Source organism: Dipodomys merriami, unplaced genomic scaffold (assembly GCF_024711535.1).
Source record: "Dipodomys merriami isolate MVZ:Mamm:240054 unplaced genomic scaffold, mDipMer1.0.p SCAF_57, whole genome shotgun sequence".
NCBI lineage: Eukaryota > Metazoa > Chordata > Mammalia > Rodentia > Heteromyidae > Dipodomys > Dipodomys merriami.
This window is the reverse complement of record NW_027206146.1, coordinates 4,044,916-4,063,577: the sequence shown is the minus strand read 5'-3', so window position 1 is coordinate 4,063,577 and position 18,662 is coordinate 4,044,916. Positions and strand designations below refer to the sequence as shown.

At 55.1% G+C, this 18,662-nt stretch overlaps 2 protein-coding genes across 7 annotated transcripts; one reads left to right on the top strand and one right to left on the bottom strand.

Annotated features, from left to right (window-relative positions):
* Positions 1-313: 313 nt before the first annotated feature.
* Spaca6 (sperm acrosome associated 6) lies at positions 314-9,715 on the top strand. Of its 6 annotated transcripts, none has more exons than XM_070000836.1 (9): positions 314-813; positions 1,125-1,202; positions 7,346-7,414; positions 7,916-7,939; positions 8,068-8,145; positions 8,235-8,339; positions 9,002-9,158; positions 9,236-9,446; positions 9,624-9,715. In XM_070000836.1, the coding sequence occupies exons 1-9, from the start codon at positions 603-605 to the stop codon at positions 9,699-9,701; spliced, it is 1,011 nt and encodes a 336-aa protein (XP_069856937.1). In that variant the 5' UTR covers positions 314-602; the 3' UTR covers positions 9,702-9,715. The 6 variants fall into 6 exon arrangements, with proteins under 6 accessions (XP_069856937.1, XP_069856939.1, XP_069856938.1 ...); XM_070000838.1 differs by having other exon boundaries at positions 8,235-8,344; XM_070000837.1 differs by having other exon boundaries at positions 8,235-8,344; positions 8,975-9,158.
* Positions 9,716-10,475: 760 nt separating this feature from the next.
* On the bottom strand, positions 10,476-17,690 carry Has1 (hyaluronan synthase 1). Its single transcript, XM_070000447.1, has 5 exons — positions 17,627-17,690; positions 14,623-15,327; positions 13,804-14,029; positions 13,534-13,666; positions 10,476-11,151 (listed from the first exon to the last, which is right to left on the bottom strand). Exons 1-5 carry the CDS (start codon positions 17,633-17,635, stop codon positions 10,476-10,478), a joined length of 1,749 nt encoding a protein of 582 aa, XP_069856548.1. The 5' UTR covers positions 17,636-17,690.
* Positions 17,691-18,662: the final 972 nt, after the last annotated feature.

Genomic DNA, 18,662 nt, shown 5'->3' with positions numbered 1-18,662 from the left:
TTGTATAGTTGAGGAAGACACCCAAGGAGATCACTATACGGCCTCCTAGCTTTCCCCAGGCTGCGCCCTGCCACACGGGACGCCCTGCCTGCCGCGGGGCCTTCTCCCCCTGACCCACGCTGCCATCGCTGCTGTTGCTGCCCTGACCCTGGGCAGAGCTGGGCTTCCTCCACTGTCCATGGCCCTGCCTCTGTTTCTTCTGTTTCTTTTGTCCTCAGTGGTTTTCTGGACCTCTGGCCTCTGTGTCCCATTTCTGTCTCTGTCTCCTGACACCTGTGTCTCTTGTCCCTTGTCCCCCTGCCCCGGCCCCTGGGCCAACAGCTGATCCCATCCACCATCTTCTGCGCTGCCGGCCTCTGGGTCCCTGAGACCCTTTAACCTGTGAGGACATGCAGGGTCACAGGTGGGGATCTTGGGAGCCTGGCGCCTGGCCCAGCCACACACCTAGGCCGACTAATGACCCCTGACGACATTCCTCCACACACAGCCTGACACGTGACCCCTCACTGACACCTGACCTCTGACCTCAGGCCACCCAGCCCTCCCCCGCTGTGACCTCACAAAGGTCACCAGCTCCTCCAGCAGAGCTAGAGAGCTCCAGCATGGCACTGGGGCTGGTGCGCGCTGGGGCGTGTCTCCTCCTGGGTCTGCTGGTCTGCCCGGCGTGCACGCAGGCTTGCCTCATGTGCTTCGTCACGGACAAGGAGCGCATCCGCATCTGCCAGATGTTTGTCGGGATGAAGGCCTGGAAGACCAAAGTGTGCGACGAAAAGTTCCAGCTGGCCTTCGAGGATCTGCTCAAAACGGAAATCAGTGAGAGTTCAGGGCCCTAGGGAGGGGCTGGGCAGGCCCGGAGAAACTCAGAGAGATATAGACAGACAGACAGACACTGACATGCAGATAGGCAGAGATGCGGAAACACAGAGAACAGAGGCCGAGTTAACAAACATGGAAAGAGCTGGAGGTAGAAGGGGAAGACACCTAAAGAAGAGGACTTAGGAGACTCAAAGAGAGGGTGCTGGAGACTTGTGGGGCCGCAGTCAGCCACAGGATGTCAGCCCTGGGACCTGGTTTGTGCTCCATGCTCCACCGCCTGCCCAGCCCTGCCCTTCACTGGTCCTCAGATTACGATGAGCGAAACAACCTGCACGACTCCTTCACGCAGATGGTGCACTCCCTACAGGAGACGGCTGTGGCCAAGGGTGAGTGCTTGGGGGGTAGGGGGAGTGTTGAGTTTGGAGCCTGCCAGGACTTGGGGCCAGATGAATAGAGGACCCCTGCTTTGGACAGCACCTGGGAAGGGAACCACCCGAGGGTATTCACTGGGAAAAGCCTAGAGGCACATGGGGTCACAGGTAGGTTGGAGATGGGGTCATGGGTGGGAAGTAAGTGGGAGTCATAGGTGGGGTCACAGATGGTGGGAAAGAGCTGAGGGAGTTATAGCAATAACCCAGAGTCCAAAGTACGGTGAGGTCAGGCCCACGGAACCTATGCTACGAGGTACAGATTGGTGCCTACATGTCTCCTGGCCTCCACCTCCCCATCTGCAAGATGTAACAATCTCCCTGCCCTTCACCAGGGGTTTTGAAAAGATCTGGAACAAGTATAGGAAAGCGGAGGGCAGGTCTGCTCTGGGTTTTAGAAAGGTCCTGGGTGGGGGTGGGGAGGGATGCTTTGTGGCCTGGTGAGGAGCAGCTGGGCAGCTGGGAGAAGCTGGTGAACACAGCAGGGGCTTAAGCCACTTACCTGCAAGTTGCTTACATCATGAAGCAGGAGGCATGGGCAATAAACACAGTTATTACTTTGTCAGTTGTGCGCTGATGTGGAGCAAAACAGAGAAGGGAATGGAGTTGAAGATTGGGTTGGTCAGAGGTGTAAATGAAAATTTTCAATTGAGCAAAGACTTGAATGGGGTGATAGGGAAGAACCAGATAATCTGAGAAGAGTTCTTGTGTGGAAGGAAGAGTGAGTGCAAAGGCCCTGAGGCCAGTAAGACCATAGTGGAGATGAAATCAGAGCGGTAGATTCAGGGAGATGGCCAGAGACCACCTGGTATCAGTCAGTGTATAACAGAATCTCTTGAGAGTTCGTTACAGTCTCTTGAGAGTGTTACAGTGAAGGTCTTCCTTGAGAGTTTGTTGCAATCTCTTGAGAGTTTGTTACAATGAAGATGGCTGGGTCTTCCCTCTATTTCTCACGAGTAGATCTGCAGCTGGGCCCCCAAGAGGACATTTCTATAGATATCCCTCTGCCTCTGCGGTATTGGTCTCAGAAAGCCCTTTGAAGGACCTCATCTTTTGGGATGGGAGCATTTTGGGGAGGATGTTTACACCGAACCAGGATGGTGCTTAGCTCTGAATGTGATCCCCCTGTCAGCCTGTGGGCACAGGACATTGTGGGAAAACCAAAGAGAAATTCCCTGGCAGAAAGGAGACACAGTGGTCCAGGTGGGCCTAGCCGAGGACTGAGCCAAGTCATCCTCACCAATCATAAGGATGGAGAGAAAAGATTAAAGATGAACAAAACTCCCCCCTCCCATATCTATTGGGAGGTTCTTTGCGGTAATTATCCAACCAGAGACTATCTCACCCCATTACACCAGCCTGTGGGATGGGATTTATAAAAACTCCACTTCCCACATAAGGAAGTTGAGGCTTAGGCAGAAAGGGCAGATTTAGGAGATGTTTGGAGAAGGCCTAGACCAATTGGATATGGATGGAGGAGAAGGAAGGTTTCTAGATGAAGAAGCAGATGACTTCTTGTGGGAAGATGGAGGACTCCCAGGTAGGAAAAATGGATAACTTTAAAGTAGGAGAGATGGGTGTCTTTCAGGTGGTCAAGAGGGGACAATTTCCAGGTAGGGGGAAATGGGTGACTTCCTGTGAGAACATGGATGACTTCCTGTGAGAACATAGATGACTTCCTGTGGGCAGATGGATGACTTCCTGTGAGAAGGTAGATGACTTCCAGTGGGTAGATGGATGACTTCCTGTAAGAACATAGATGACTTCCCGTGGGCAGATGGATGACTTCCTGTGAGAACATAGATGACTTCCTGTGCTCAGATGAATGGGGACTGATGGACAACTTCCGATGGGGAGGGACTTAGGAGCTGGCACCACCCCCCTAGCTGTTGCTTCCTGGTGGTTGCAGGTGACATCTCAGTATAAAGCTGTGGCGGGATAATGGGGCGCAGACGTGACTCTCCATGACCACCTCTGCCTACCAGTACAGATGGAAGTTACAGTCCTCCATCCGTCACCTAAGGGCCCTGCGGGCCAGGTGGATGGACAGACGTGAGACACAGTGGCTGCTATGCTTAGATCTGAGCACCTTCCTCAAGATAGCTCATTCCCTGTATGCGAGTAGCTCCCAAGTGTTTACCCAAAACTGGAAACACTTCTAGTCACAAGCATATGGGGTGATAGATGTCCTTAGCATGTGAAGGAAACCAAGTCCCCTGCCTCATGCTCGGCTGGGTGTGGCTGTGGAATCTCGGGCCCCTTTCCTAGCATCAGTTTCCCCAGATGGTGCTCACAGTAACTCACTATGACTTTTTTTTTTCTTTTTGCCAGTCCTCAGGGCCTGGGTGTTGTTCCTGAGCTTTTGCTCAAGGCTAGCACTCTACCACTTGAATCACAGCACTACTGGCTTTTTCTGTGTCTGTGGTACTGAGGAATTGAACCCAGGGCTTCATGCATGCTAGGCAAGTGCTCTATCACTAAGCCACCTTCCCAGCCTCTCATCATGACTTTTTATAACACTGCCAGCCAGGACGAGTTTATGCCTGTCATCCTAGCTCCTCAGGAGGCTGAGATCTGAGGATCGTCATGGTTTGAAGCCAGCCTGGGCAGGAAAGTCCTTGACACTCTTATCTCCAATGAACCACAGAAAGCCAAAAGTGGTTCTGTGGGCCAAGGTGGTAGAAGGCTTTGAGCAGGAAAGCTCAGGGAGAGGGCCTAGGCCCTGAGTTCAAGCCCCACAACCAAAACAAAACAAGAAACTGTACCATTCAGCTGCAGCTTTTTGTCATGCGGGACGGAAGGTACTTTAGGATACACACATTAATCCACTGTCCCCCCTGCTCTGGGAGGCCTACTCTGTCACCCTGTTTTATGAGAGAGGGAACCCAGGATCAGGAAGTTTTAAGTCACGTGGCCAAGGTCCCTTAGGATGAGGGCTTGGAATGGGTTACTCGGGTGTGAAATTCCTAGACGGAAGGACCAGGACTCAAACTCAGATGTTCTGAACTGGAAACCCTTCAAGCATTTGTAGTAGCTCGTCACTCGTGGTGAGATTTTACAACAGCCTTCCACACTCCCTCTTGTCTCTCCCACACTCCTCGTCTGGTTGGGAATACTTCCTTATGCTTCCAAGTTTACTAGAACTATAAATCCACTTCATCTTTTCTTTCTTTTAAAAATTTTTTTTGTTGCTTGTGGGGCTTGAACTTATCTCTGGGCGCTATCCCTCAGCTCTTCAGCTCAAGGCGAGTGATCTACCACTTGAGCCACAGTGCCACTTCCGGTTTTCTGGAGGTTAATTGGAGATAAGAGTTTCATAGACTACTGCCTGGGCTGGCTTTGAATGGCAATCCTCAGATCTCAGCATCCTGAGTACCTAGGATTAGAGGTGTGAGCCAGCAGTGCCCAGCAATCCACTTCACCTTTACAGCAGTCTAGACTAGCTGGGATATAATGTGAGACCCTACCTCTGAAATAACACTAAAAGGGGCTGTTGGAGTGGCTCAAGTGGTCAAACACCTACTTAGTGAATATAAAGTCCTGAATTCAAACTGCAGTACTTCCTAAACCCAAACAACAGCAAGAAACCAAGTTCAGGCTTCAGGGTAAAAGGATCCTTGTTAAAGCTCCTAACTGAGGCTCACGTGGCACTTCCTTTCTTCTCAAAGGCTGTCAACTTGGTCAAGGAAAAGCAAGGAAAGCCCCACAGTGAAATCCCTTAGCTAGGTGAGTGAAGGGAGCTCTTCCCCCAGGAAGTGGAGTTAACAGACAGCTGCTAGACACGGCTTTGTAGAAATCGTGGAGATGAGGAGCTCGAGATCCAAGTGCCAGTGTGGGCAGAGGTGCGGTTTCTTCCAAGGCCTCCCGACAGGACTGTTGGTGGCTGTGGTCTCCCTGAGTCCTAGCAGTCTTCCCTCAGTGTCTCCTTGCCTCCTAGTCACTTCCTCTCCCAGAATACCAGTCAGACTGCACCAGGACCCACCCTAATGACCTCATTTTCACTTCATCACCCCATCAAGAGCTCTCTCTGCAAATACAGTCATAATCTTGGACAGTGGGGGTTCAGAATTCCAACACATGAATTTGGCAGGGGTGGCAGAAAGGACAAAGCATATGATTCATCTCTCAACGCCTTGCCTGGTGTCTGATTTCTAAAGCCATTTCGACCACGAGGTCAGTCCAGCCATTCATTTTCTCTGCAGAATACCCCTGGAAAATGCTAGAACACCCTCAATCTGCAAGCTAGATGTGCTATAGAAACAGAAGCCGGCATGTGCAAAGGCCCTGGGGTGTTTGGGCAGAGCCCAGACTGGCAAAGATAGTGGTCCTGAAAGAAGGAATAGGATGTGAAACAGATAAAGTGGCTGGCCAGAGCAGAGGATGGAGCGTAGCTGCCCGAAGGAAATTTGGTCTCTGAGTTACTGCTTTTTCCAGAAATTTTTAAGAGATGTCAAACATTTTATATGGTTTTCCCAAATTTTATATGTTGGCGACCAGTTCATTTAAAAAAAAAAAAACCCACACTATCCCAGCCAAGTACAACACAGCTAAGGAATAGAGTTGGGCCGTAGGCCACTGCTTGTGGTCTCCACTCCCATTTGCACTCAGGAATTCATTCTACACATATTTATCGAGCCCTTTCTAAGACGTGGGGGCCCTCTCCGGGGTTCTGAAGGACTGAGCTTTAAAGGAAGCCATATTTACTTAAGAGATGGACTTAAGTGATTAGCACACAGGCGGCATGTATAATCACACAATGATGAGAGCCAAGCATGAGAGATAAAAAGGCACTTGATTAGACTGTAGATTGTAGAGAGGAGAAAATCCTGGAGGACATGACACTTGAGGTGTGAAATGGGGAGGGGGGAGATGTGCTAGAAACCATAGCCAGCATGTGCAAAGGCCCTGCCTGCTAGAGATTGTGGGGTATTCCCTTTCTTTCCTTCCTTTTCTCCCTCCCTCCCTCCCATCCTCCCTCCCTCTCTCCATTCCTTCCTTCCTTCCTTCTTGACTTCCTTCCTTCCTGACTTCCTTTGTTGTTGATCATGAAGCCTGGGTGCTGTCCCTGAGTTCTTTTGCTCAAGGCTAGTGCTCTACCACTTTGATCCACAGCTCTACTTCTGGTTTTCTGGTGGTTAATTGGGGATAAGAGTCTAAATGGACTTTTCTTCCCTGGCTGGCTTAGATCCTCAGATCTCAGCCTCCTGAATAGCTGGGATTTCAGGCATGAGCCACCAGCACCCAGCAAATGTGAGACTTTCTTAAGGGACAGAGAAGTGGACAGAGGGATAGAACAAAGACTAAGAGGGAATTGGGCTAGACTGTGAAGGGCATAGTAGGCCTTGGTGAGGAATTTGGTCATTACCTTTTCCTTCAACAAGTGGTGTGTGTGTGTGTGTGTGTGTGTGTGTGTGTGTGTGTGTGTGTGTGTGTGTGTGTGTGTGTGTGTGTGTGTGTGTGTGTGTGTGTGTGTGTGTGTGTGTGTGTGTGTGTGTGTGTGTGTGTGTGTGTGTGTGTTTTCTGGTACTAGGACCTGGGCTCTGTCCCTTAGTTTTTTATTTTTGTTTTTTCTACTCAAGGCTAATGCTCTACCACTTGTACTATAGCTCCAATCCCAGCTTTTTGGTGTGGTTAATTGGAGAAAGAGTCTCACAGATTTCCCTGCCTCGGCTGGCTTTGAACCATGATCTTCAGCTCTCAGCCTCCTGAGTAGTTAGGATGACAGGCGAGAGCTACTGGTGCCAGGCTCAAAATAATTTATTTTAACCAGTCTTCTAGAAATAGACTATTGTTTTGTTTGCTTATCTCTTCATGGTGATCCTGTGGTTTGAACGTGGGAACATGTGCTTGCTTTCTAAGCCAGCACTCTACCTCCTGAGCCATGCCTTCAGCCACCCAGCCTGCAGCAAGATACATGCAGCGTACTTCTCTCCATCTGAAACAGATTCTGGAGGGAGGAGGAGGAGGAGGCTCTGAGACTTGTCAGCCTTCCTGGTAGAAGGGTGGGTGGGAGCACAAACCAAGGATGGAGAGACTCATGGAGGGGAGGGGTCACAGACACACGACCACAGTTTCTACAAGGGCCTGGCTCCGTCCTCCAGGGTTCTATATAAAAGCATTCTCCAAGGCTGCAGAAGAAATGAAGAAGGCCATTCTACAGCTTAAAAAAGGTAAAACAAGATGTGGCCCAACCACCTTCCCCACACCTTAGATGCAAACCCCAGACCTGAGCCCCCAGTCTACTCTGCTCAGTCCAACCTCTATGGCTTGAAGCCCTTGTGTATGTGTGTGTGTGGAGGGGGGGGGGGGGGAGACTCCTATTGCAGCCTACACATTCTGTGATTAGCCCTGGACAGGCAGAACCATGTCCTCTCCACCTGGGCCCCCTCAATTGGCTACTAACCTTGCCCCAACTTTTCTGTAACTGGGTCTTCTAATCTCACCCTGGCCCGTCCAGGCCGCCCCCTGGGGGCAGTGCTGACCCTGGGGACCTGGTCCCTTCTTCCTGACACTCAGATGGCCAGCTGCAGACCTGAGCCTGGCCCTGTCCCTCTGGGTGGGCTGCTGTAGGTCTGGCCTAGCCCCCTGTTGGGAAGAGGTCAGCCCCTCGACCATCTTCTGGGGCATGTCAGGTAGGGTCCCCACCGTTGTCTCCCTTCCTTCCTCCACAGTCCCGGCCTGCGTCCCTCCCTGTGGTAAGCGCTTAGTCCCAGGCTTGGCCTGCGGGATTTAAGGGGGTGGGGGCAGGGCCCGGAGGGAGCCTCAGACGGGGGACCCCCGGGTGGGGACAGCAGCGAGGCCAGAGCTGCGTGCGCACCCGCAGGCGTCCAGGAGCTCACCCGGAGGTTCATCTGCGACGGGTGCTACTCCCTCATCTGCAAGCTCCCGCTGAACTGCCCAGGTGAGGGACGGTCTGGGGTGCTCGGGAGCCCCCCCACGGGGGGCTGCGGGCTAGGGTGAGCCCCGCGGGAGAGACCCCGTTATCTCCAGTCAAGGACGTGACCGTCAACCGCGGGGACCAGGCTATGTTTTCTTGTGTTGTGGACTTCCAGTTGCCGAAGGAAGACATCTCCTATTCCTGGAAGTTCGCCAAAGGTGGTGTGAGTCCGGGCGAGGCCGGACGGGCTTCAGAGGTGTGGGGAGGGAGGGGGAGGGTCTACAAACCTCCCAGCCAACCAGAGCAGAGGGGTGGTGCCGGGCGGGCTCTAGTGGGGCGGTACGGACTTCGTGCCCCCAGCCAACCAGGGCAGAGGGGCGGAGTCGAGGGCGGGGCCGGAAAGCTTTAGTGATATGTGGGGGTAGGGCCTACGTTCCTCCCAGCCTAGGGGCGGGGCCAGGTGGCTCTTGCAGTGCCTGGGGGCGGAGTTAAAGGTGGGCGGGGCCAGGCGAGGGTTTAGTAACACTTGGGAGGGGTTAGGGCCTCGCCCAGCTAACAGGGTGCAGGGGCGGAGTCAAGGCTAGGGGAGGTCCAGACAGAGGCTTTAGGCCCCGGGGTTCCGCTCGGCATAGACACAGGCTTTCTGCCAGCGGAGGGCCCGGAATCTTGGGACAGAGCAAGGCTGGGGCACTGTGGTGAGGAGTAATTTAGGAGTAACGGGAAGGGCCGCGGGGCGGCACCAGGCGGGGAGGCTAGGGGCGGGACCGAAGAGGGGGCGTGGTCTGCCTTGCGAGCGGGAGCGGGGCGGGAGCCCTGCTGGGAGGACCTGAATCCCGCGCCCCGGGCTTCGCAGTCCAGGGTTCAGCCCACGGTCCCGCAGGTCCGGACTCAGGACATGTCCTACTTCCGCGACCTGCCGCGGGCCCGAGGGTCCGTGGCGCGGATCCGCCCGGCGAAGCCCGTCCACGCGGGCACCTACTCCTGCGTGATCCGACACGACGTGCGCCCCGTGGCGCGGCTCTACTTCTTCCTGAACGGTGCGGGCGGCGTAGTGCCGGGGCCGGGCAGCGGGAGGCGAGGCGAGGGCTGGCCCGCTGACGTCCGCGCCCCGCAGTCACTGGCCCGCCCCCGCGCGCGGAGACCGAGCTCCAAGTCACCTTCCGGGAAGTGGTGCGCTGGTCGCGGAAGGAACCGGAAGTGGTGGAGCCCTGGAAGCCCGGCCTGGGAGAGCTACTGACCAATCCTTGGGCCCTGACATGGGAGGACCTGTGCTTGCTGGCCGCCCTGGTGGCCGTCATGGTCGCCAGCCTGACGGTGCTGGTGTGGTGAGTGGGCGTGCCAATCCCGGTCCTCAGCCTCCTCCCTCGGGCCCTGGGGTCCAGATCCAGACCCCAGCCTCCTCCCTCAGGCCCTGGGGTCCCGGCCCAGTCCACCCTTGAGACTCTCCCAGTCCCAGGACCTCTGCCCTGTCCCATCCTCCCACCCAGGCCTTGTCTCCCCAGGATGTTCTGTCGGTGGTATTTCAGCGGCATCTAGCAAGGTACTGGTCCCTCATCCTCCTGTCTCCATCCTTAAAATAAAGAGTATATTTCAAGTCCGGATCCTTACTGTTTTTGTTTTGTTTTGGCCAGGAATCAGTATCATTAGTACAAGTTAGAGCCTCAACAAGCCAGGTGGGATGGCTCAAGCCTGTACACTCTGTTACTCAGGAGGTGGACACCAGGAAGGTCACAGTTCAAAGCCAGCCTGGGCAAGACAAGCTGCTGAGGCTGTCTCAACAGAAAGGCTGGGGAGGCATTGGTAGGAGGATCTCAGGATGAGGCTGACCCTGATTTCAAAAAAAAAAAAATTAACTATCTGAAAGAAAAAAGCTAAAAGTGAAAAGGCCTGGCGATGTGGCTCATGTGGTAGAGATCTGCTTAGAGATCCAAGGCCCCAAGCCCAAACCCCAGTACTCAGCCAGGGAGGGAGGGGTCTTTGGAGAGAGGTAGATCATTCATTGTAGACTAAGTCCAGAGCCCCCCAACCTGCATGCAGCCCCTTCCATTCTCCTAAGATAAAAGAGAGGCTGCACTCTGAAGAAAATAAATAAAATTCTTTATGACATCCAAATCACAGTACAAACAGAGATGAAATGAGAACAGGGAGGAAGGTGGGAGGGCTTCTCCCCGGTCCCTGTCCTAAATCCCTATACCCTGAAGAATAAATACCCCTCCCCAGAGATCCACAAGTCCCAGCCCCACTGCAGTCCTGGTACCCTCCCTTCGCAGAGGAGGTAAACTGAGGCCCAGCGAGTTTCCTTCACAGACAGTCCTGGGCTTTGAAAGGCCTATGGCGTGGAGGGGCGGGGGGACTCACACCTGAACTCGGTAGCCGCCCGATCGCCGCCGACAGAGTCTGCGCACGCACACCCAGTACAGGGTCAGCATGACCACCCAGTAGCCGGCGTAGGCCGCGGCCCCGATGGTCAGGTGCAGGGCCTCAGCCCTGCGGGCTGGGCCGCTCCAGTCGGCCCGGGCCTCCCAGATGATGCTGCGGAGCAGGCCGCCCAGCAGCAGCAGCGCCCAGAGCGCCAGCGGGAGCACAGGCACGTAGTTGGCCGCCAGATTGCGGCGGCCCGAGGTGCCCCAGCCACTCTGGTTCATGGTGACGAGCGCTAGGAACTTGGCAGGCAGCAGGCCGCCCATGTAGAGAGGCGCGTAGAGCGAGAGCAGCAACATGCGTGCACAGCCGCGCAGCGCGGCGGCGAAGGCGGCCTTGGCCAGCGCCACGCCCTGCACGCACAGCAGCACCCACAGCAGCGCCCACGGCCGCCCCGCGTAGAACAGCCGCAGCACGGTGGCCGCCACGAAGAACGGGAACAGGCCCGACACCACCGCCTCGTATGTCATCCACGCGTGGTGCCGGTGCCACCACAGCGCGTTGTACAGCCACTCGCGGAAGTACGACTTGGACCAGCGTGTCTGCTGGCTGAGCCAGCGCAGGAAGGACGCGGGCGTCTCTGAGTAGCAGCGCGCGCGGGCCGTGTACCTGCGGGGATGATGGGGGTAGGGGGGTCCTCAGCCTGGTGCCGTCCAGGCGCGGCTTTGAGCACCGAGCACCCAGCTGCCAGCCCTCAGCTCCCCCCCACCCCAGGCGCGGCTCCGATCACTGTGCACCGAGCTGCCAGCCTTCAGCCTCCTCCCAACACACACCCTAATTATTACTAGCCTGGGGCTTGAACTTGGGGCCCGGAGTGCTGTCACTGAGCTTTTGCCATTCAGAAAGCTGGCGCCCCACCAACGCCAGCCACAGCTCTGCTTCTGGCTTTTTTGTTTTGTTTTTGGTGGAAATTGGAGCGGCAGGGACTTTCCTTCCTAGGCTTGCTGTGAATCCTGATCCGCAGACCTCAGCTTCCTCGAGTAGCTAGGACAGGCTTGAGCTGCCAGAGCGCAGCTTCCCTCCTTCAGAGAGGGCCTCATGCTGCACACCAGGGCTGTCCAGTTCTAAGCCCATGCCAGCCCTGTAGACCCTGGGATTGCAGGACGAGGCCGTACCTGGCTTGTCTGTTGAGCTGGGGTCCTTTCTACACCCCCCCCCATTTTGGCCTCTACTTGCCCATCTTCCTGATCTCTGTCTCCTACATAGCTGGGATTAAAGGTGTGAGTCACCATGCCTGGCTTTTTAATTTTTTAACAGTACTGGGATTTGAACTCAGGGCCTTTGGCTTGCTATGCAGGCACTCTACCACTTGAGCCACACACACCCCCAAGCCCTGGAACAAGTTTTATGTTTTGTTTTGTTTTTAAACCTCTCTAGGCATCCATCTTCTCATATAAAAAATAGGTTGATAAAGCATCTTAGTTCCTAACCCCATGATGTCAGGACTGCAGGAGGATTAAAAAGCCAGGTTCTGAGAACTGGTTCATCATACCATGACTAAATACCATTAACCACTGACGTCAGTAATGGCGTATGATTCCTGACACCATTACTAATATATTACTAATATGATTACACTTACTGCTATTGGCTGGCCCAACAGGGAGGAGCAACTCCAGGCCCAGTTACAACCTAGGACAGACCCTATGTGAGAAACTTTCTAGGGAGTGGCTGGGTCCCTTCCTGTGGCAGACATCACAAATAACTCCGAGAACCATTCCTGATGCTAGAGCTTCCCCCTTGAAAGCTCTATCTCCCCAGTATGTGGGCACAGATTTCTCTTCTTGCCTACTGCTGTGTCTCCAGAGCTCAACAGATTGTACAGATTGTAAGCCCCTCCTCCCTTTTTTGATGTTGGTGTGGAGGATTGAACTCAGGGCCCTTGTTCAGCAAATGCTCTACCACTTGAGCCATGCCCTGGTTCCTTAGCTTCGAGTTTGTTTTCAGATGAAGTCTCAGATTTTTTTTGGGTGGGGGAGCGGGCTGGGCTGACTTCAAATGGTGATCCTCCTATGCCTACCTCCTGAGTAGCTGGGATAACAGGCACCATCTCCCAGGTGTAAGTATTTGTTGAGTGAATGATTCTCACCGTGTACTATTTGTTTCCCTGCTGCTATATCCCAAAGTCCCTGTGGATCTCCCACTAGGTCTGGCTTTCTTTTTTTGGGGGGGGGTCTGTTTGTGGGGCCTGAACTCTGGGCTTGGGCGCTGTCCCTCAGCTCTTCAGCTCAAGGCTAGCGCTCTACCACTTGAGCCACAGCGCCACTTCCGGCTTTTTTCTTTTTTCTTATGTGGTGCTGAGGAATCGAACCCAGGGCCTCAGGCTTGCAAGGCAAGCGCACTACCACTGAGCCACCTTCCTAGCCCTAGGTCTGGCTTTCTTGAGGAACTCCCTCTGCTCTTAACTTCATTTGACCTAGCTCATAACATCCCAGGCCCGCTAAGAATCAATTTCTCTTTTCTTGAAGCATTTACTGGCTGGGTGCTGGTGGCTCACTCCTATAATCCTAGCTACTCAGAAGGCTGAGATCTGAGGATCACTGTTTAAAGCCAGCCTGGGCAGGAAAGTCCATGGGACTCATCATATCTCCAATGAACCACTTCAAGGACAGCGCCTAAGCCCCGAGTTCAAGCCCCACCACCAACCAAAATAACAACAACATTTTCTGGAGTTTAGGCTCTCCCTTTGCTCCACTTAAACCGGCCTAAGGGGTCACATGGTTCGAATGGCTGGTGGGTCATCCTTGCCTCTCAGGGTATTGTCCATCCTCTACTAATACTTTATTCCTTCCAAGCTAGATGTCCCCCTCCACTCCCACGGTATCTTCTTCCTCTCTCCTTCCTGGATCTAACTTGGTAGATCCCATCATGGGGAAAGTGACTTGGACATCAGTGTGCATGCACTCACGGGCATGCACGGGAACGTATGCCGACGCTTGCGCACACAGGTACCATCAGCCTCACCCACCATCCCCCCTCCCACCAGCTTACTTGGTGGCGTAGCCCATGCTGAGCATGCGGTTGGTGAGGTGCCGGTCATCCCCGAAGGTGCAGTGGGTGCCCAGAAACTTCTGGTTATACCAGGCCTCCAAGAACTGCTGCAGGAGGTTGTTCCTGTACAGGCCTAGGCGGAGGTGGGGAGGGGGGAGGCAGACTCAGCCCCATTGCATCCCCGACCCAGCCCCGTCCGCACACAGCCGGTCCTCACACCCTTCCCCAGCCGTCTATGGCCCCCAGCGCCCGCTCACAGCCCACGCTCACCCAGCGGCCCGCTAATGCACGACACGCAGCGGAAGTAGCTCTGGCATGCCCGCTCCACGTTGAAGGCCACCCAGTAACGCAGGCTGCTCAGGAAGCTGACCCACGAGTCCAGGGGGTTGAGTATGCGCACGTCCCCCCCGACGGCCCCCACGCGGGGATCTTCCTCCAGCACCTGCACCAGTTCCAGCAGGGCCATGGGGTCCAGCCTGGTGTCCGAGTCGCAGACCTGTGGCGGGAGGGCCACGCTCAGACCCAGTCCCCATGCCACGCCGGCCAGCAACTGCTGGGACGATGGGCACGGGGGGCGGGGGACGGGAGGCCCAGAGCCGGCCCCTCCCTCCCTCCCTTCTTTTCCTTCCTTCCTTCTTTCCTTCCTTCGTTTCCCGCCTTTTCTTTTCTTTTTGTGCCAGTCCTGGGGCGTGAACTCCAGGCCTGGGCACTGGCCCTGAACTTTGCTCAAGGCTGGTGCCCGACCACTTGAACCTAAGCTCCACTTCCAGCTTGGTTTTGGTGTTTCGTTGAAGGTAAGACTCTTAGGGACTTCCCTGCCCAGGCTGGCTTCGAACCGAACCACGATGCTGAGATCTCAGCCTCCTGAGTAGCTGGGATGTGACAGGAGGTGAGCAACAATTTCCTGACTCGCCGACACGGCTTTGGCTACATGGGACAGATGGCCAGGCAGCCGGGGATGGCCAGGTCAAGAGGGCCTGAATGAGCCCAGGATGGTGTCCCCTGTGGATGGCCGGCCCCGCCCCGTGGTGGCGGGCGGGTGGGCGCAGCCCCCCTCGTGCCCCCCCCCCCCGTCCCCCGGGCACCCACCTGCACATAGTCCACCGAGTCGCCCAGCGCCTTGAAGGCCGTGTACATGACCTCTCGCTTGCCACCCCAGCGCTGCGCCACGCACACGCAGCGGCGTGTGCGCACCAGCGCCTCCACCGCCAGCCTCCCCGGATCCTCTGCCTCCACCTCGCCGTAGGCGCCAGGTGTGGGAGCTGGCGCGGCCGCGGGCTCCCAGGGCCGGTGGTAGTTGCCGTCCCACACGAAGGTGGCAGGGTCCTCGTCGGCGAAGGCCTCGCGGAACATGTCCAGCATGTAGAGGTCGTCGGCACCGTTGCCGTCCACCACCATGACCACACGCAGCCGCGCGCGCGGATAGCGCAGTGCACGCGCCGATGCCAGGCACTGGCGCAGGTAGGCCGGGTCCTCCTGGTAGGCCGAGATGGTAAGCGCCACGCTGGGCACACGGCCGCCCGCGCCCCCCGGGAGGCCCGGGGCCCGCCGCGCCCGCGCCGCCGCACGCCGGTGCTCCAGGCAGGCGAAGGCGCTCTGCGCCACCAGGTGCGCGCACAGGAAGGCGCCGTAGAGACCGAAGGCCAGCAGGCCGTGGCGGTCTGTGGCCAGGGGCACGCCCGCCGCATAGGCCCAAGTGATGAGGCCCAGGATGAGCAGGGCGAAGGCCACGGTCAGCACCCGGCGGGCCAGGCCTGAGAAGCGGTGCGCAGGCCCAGAGGGCTTGGGCGAATCCTGCGGGGAGCAGAGGAGGGAAAGGAAAGGTGAGCCTCCCGTGCTGGCCTCCTCTGATCTCCTCCGGGAAGACCTCCAGGCTTGTGTGTGTGTGTGTGTGTGTGTGTGTGTGTGTGTGTGTGCTGGGACTCGAACTCAGGGCCTGGGTGTTGTCGCTGAGCTCTTCTGCTCACAGCTGCTGCTCTACCACTTGAGCCACAGCTCTGTTTCCGGCTTTTTTGGTGGTTCATTGGAGATAAGAGTTACATGGGGGGGGTGGGGGGGAGGGGGGAGGCTGGGAAGGGAGGTGAAGGGTAAACAAAGGAGGAGGCTGCAATGCTTGGTAAGAAATGTATGCATTATCCTGCCAATGTAATTGTAACCCCTCTGTACAGTATGCTCTCAAATAAAATAAAATTAAATTAAAAAAAAAAAGAAGATGGCTCAGTGGTAGAGTGCTTGGCTTGCATGCATGAGGCCCTGGGTTCAATTCCTCAGCACCACATAAGCAAAATAGGCTGGAAGTGGCACTGTGGCCCAAGTGGTAGAGCACTAATATTGAGCTGAAGAGCTGAGGGACAGCGCCCAGGCCCAGAATTCAGGCCCCAGGACCAACAAAAAACATAAAAAATAAAAGTCACATGGATTTTCCTGCCTGGGTTAGTTGGCTGCAAGCCATGATCCTCAGATCTCAACTTCCTAAGTAGCAAGGATGACAGGCATGAGCCACTGGCACCGCCCAGTTTAACAGCATCTCTTCAACAACAACAAGCTATCTTGTGCAGGCTCACGCCGAGCTTCTGGGCCTAGCTTCTCAAGCAGCTGGGACTCCAGGTGGAAAATACAATGCCCAGCTGGAGATAGAAATTTTAACTGCTCAGTAACAATTATTTTTTCTTCTAGAATCATCCTCCTATCTTTTTGCCTCACATCAGTCCTTGCTGTAGCTGGCTGGAGGAGGCATGGGAGGGGAGGGGATTGGAGGGTTGAAGTTCAAGCAGCAACCAGAGGTTTTTACACACACACACACACACACACACACACAAAAGGGACATACTGACAGCACTTGTGTTCTGCGAGGTGACCTTAGGCTCCAAGTCTCAGGCAGAATGCAGCGATCCTGTGACACACACACCGCTGCCACACACATGCCACGTACATTGGCACAGACCTCAGATACACAGGACACCCACCCTTTGGCAGCAGAAAGGCAAGATCACACACACACACACACACACACACACACACACACAGAGGCTCTGGGGCCAAGGGACAGACCAGGAGCTTCCAGAAGAAATAGGTTAGGTACCACTGGCTCACCTGTAATCCTAGCTATTCAGGAGACTGAGATCTAAGGATCGAAGTTCAAAGTCAGCCCGGGTAGAAAAGTCTATAACACTCTTAACTCCAGTGAATGACCAAAAAGCCAAAAGTGGAGCTGTGTCTCAAGTGGTAGAGCACTAACCTTGAGCACAAAAGCTCAGGGACAGTGCCAAGGCCCTGAGTTCAAGCACCAGGACCAGCACATAGACACACACACACACACACACACACACACACACACACACACACACACACACACACACACACACACACACAAACACAGGAGTTAAACTGTTATGATGAAACTGAGTCACTTGTAGTTGCCTTCCCCCTCCCCCCCCCCACAGGCTGAGAGCAGCTGGATCTGGGTATTTTATTTGATTCAACCCCACATTTGTTGAACAAATGAAATGGAACATCAGATTCATGTGCTACAGACACACGTCACCGGCTGCTTGTCTGTCTGGCTCAATCTTTATTCTTTTTTATTGTTGTTGGTTGTGGGCCTTGAACTCTGGACCTGGGTGCTGTCCCTCAGCCCTTCACCTCAAGGTGAGTGCTCTACCACTTGAGCCACAGCACAACTTCTTGTTTTCTGAGTGGTTAATTGGAGATAAGAGTCTCATGAACTTTCCTGCCCAGGCTGGCTTTGAACCGTGATCCTCAGATCTCAGCCTCCTGAGTAGCTAGTATAGCAAACGTGAGACACCAGCACCCAGCTCGCTCGTTATTCTTTCTTTCATTATCTTTCTTTCTCCTCCATTCCCGGGGTTCAAGGGCCTTCCAGGACTCATAGCTGACTAAACCTGTGCAGCAACTCAGACCTTACCAGCCTCATCTGTGTGTGCTGCCAAGCACCTGTGCACACAAGAGTTCACAGATTCTGTCCCAGCACATGCATTCACACACCCTTTCTGACACCCAAGATCTCCAGGCAGGGGCCCATTCCCTATATGCAAACACGTGAATATACACACACATGCGCGCACACACACACCTGTGTCATGGCTGTGGTCCGACGGGGTCCTCTCCCTCTCTGGTCTTGAGCTTGGACTGCAGTCTCTGCCCTGTGCAGCTCTGGTGGGGTCATTTGAAGACCGGCACGGGCGGGGGCGGAGGAGAGGTGATCGAGAGCTGACGGGGAGCTGACGTCAGGCAAAGTCCGGCCAGGGGCTCTGAGGTCAGGCAGCCAGGCAGCCCCACCCGCTTCCCGCCATCGCCCCTCCCCCCCAGACGGGCCTCCTGCCCCGCCCGACCCTCAGCCCCCCAGCCCCTCCTCTGTTTCCCTTCTCCCTTCTCGCTTGGATCTGCGGAGTCCCCTCATGACAACCTTGCCCCAGACCTGTATTTCCTTTCACTCCCCAATTCCTCATTTCTCCTCCCGCCCCTCCCTGTCCTCCCCACATCTGTCTCCCTTTTTCTATATCTCTGTATTTCTGTCCTGATCTCTCTCCCCACTTTTCTTCCCCTCTCTTCCTCCCATTTCCCTGCCCCTCTCTTTCCCTCCCCTCTTCTCTTCTTTCCCTCTCACCCCCATGCTGCATCTCCCTGCCCCCCCACCCCTCCTGTCCCTAGTCTGGGACAGGAGTCTAGGAACACAGCTCAGACACAACAAAAAGCATACACGTGTGTGTGTGTGTGTGTGTGTGTGTGTGTGTGTGTGTGTGTGTGTGTGACTGTATGTGCTTGCTGTGAGGCACAGCTTCCAGGAGTGAATGTGTCTGTCCCATGCCAGACACACACACACACACACACACACACACACACACATGTGCCAGTGTCTGGAGTAGAGAGTTGAGGTCTAGAACTGGAACTGATTCATTTATTGGTCAGCTACTTACAGGGAATGACCTAGGCTCTCCTCTTCCTGACACACTGGGGAAACTGCGTCAGAGGAAGGGTAGGGAAGAGCGGGGGACCTGGGACATCTGGGTCCCTGGCTTCTCAGGGCCAGAAGACCAGTGATAAATGTCACTCTTCCACAGCCACCTTTTCAGGAATTTTTTCCCTTTAAAATATTTTATCTGATGGGC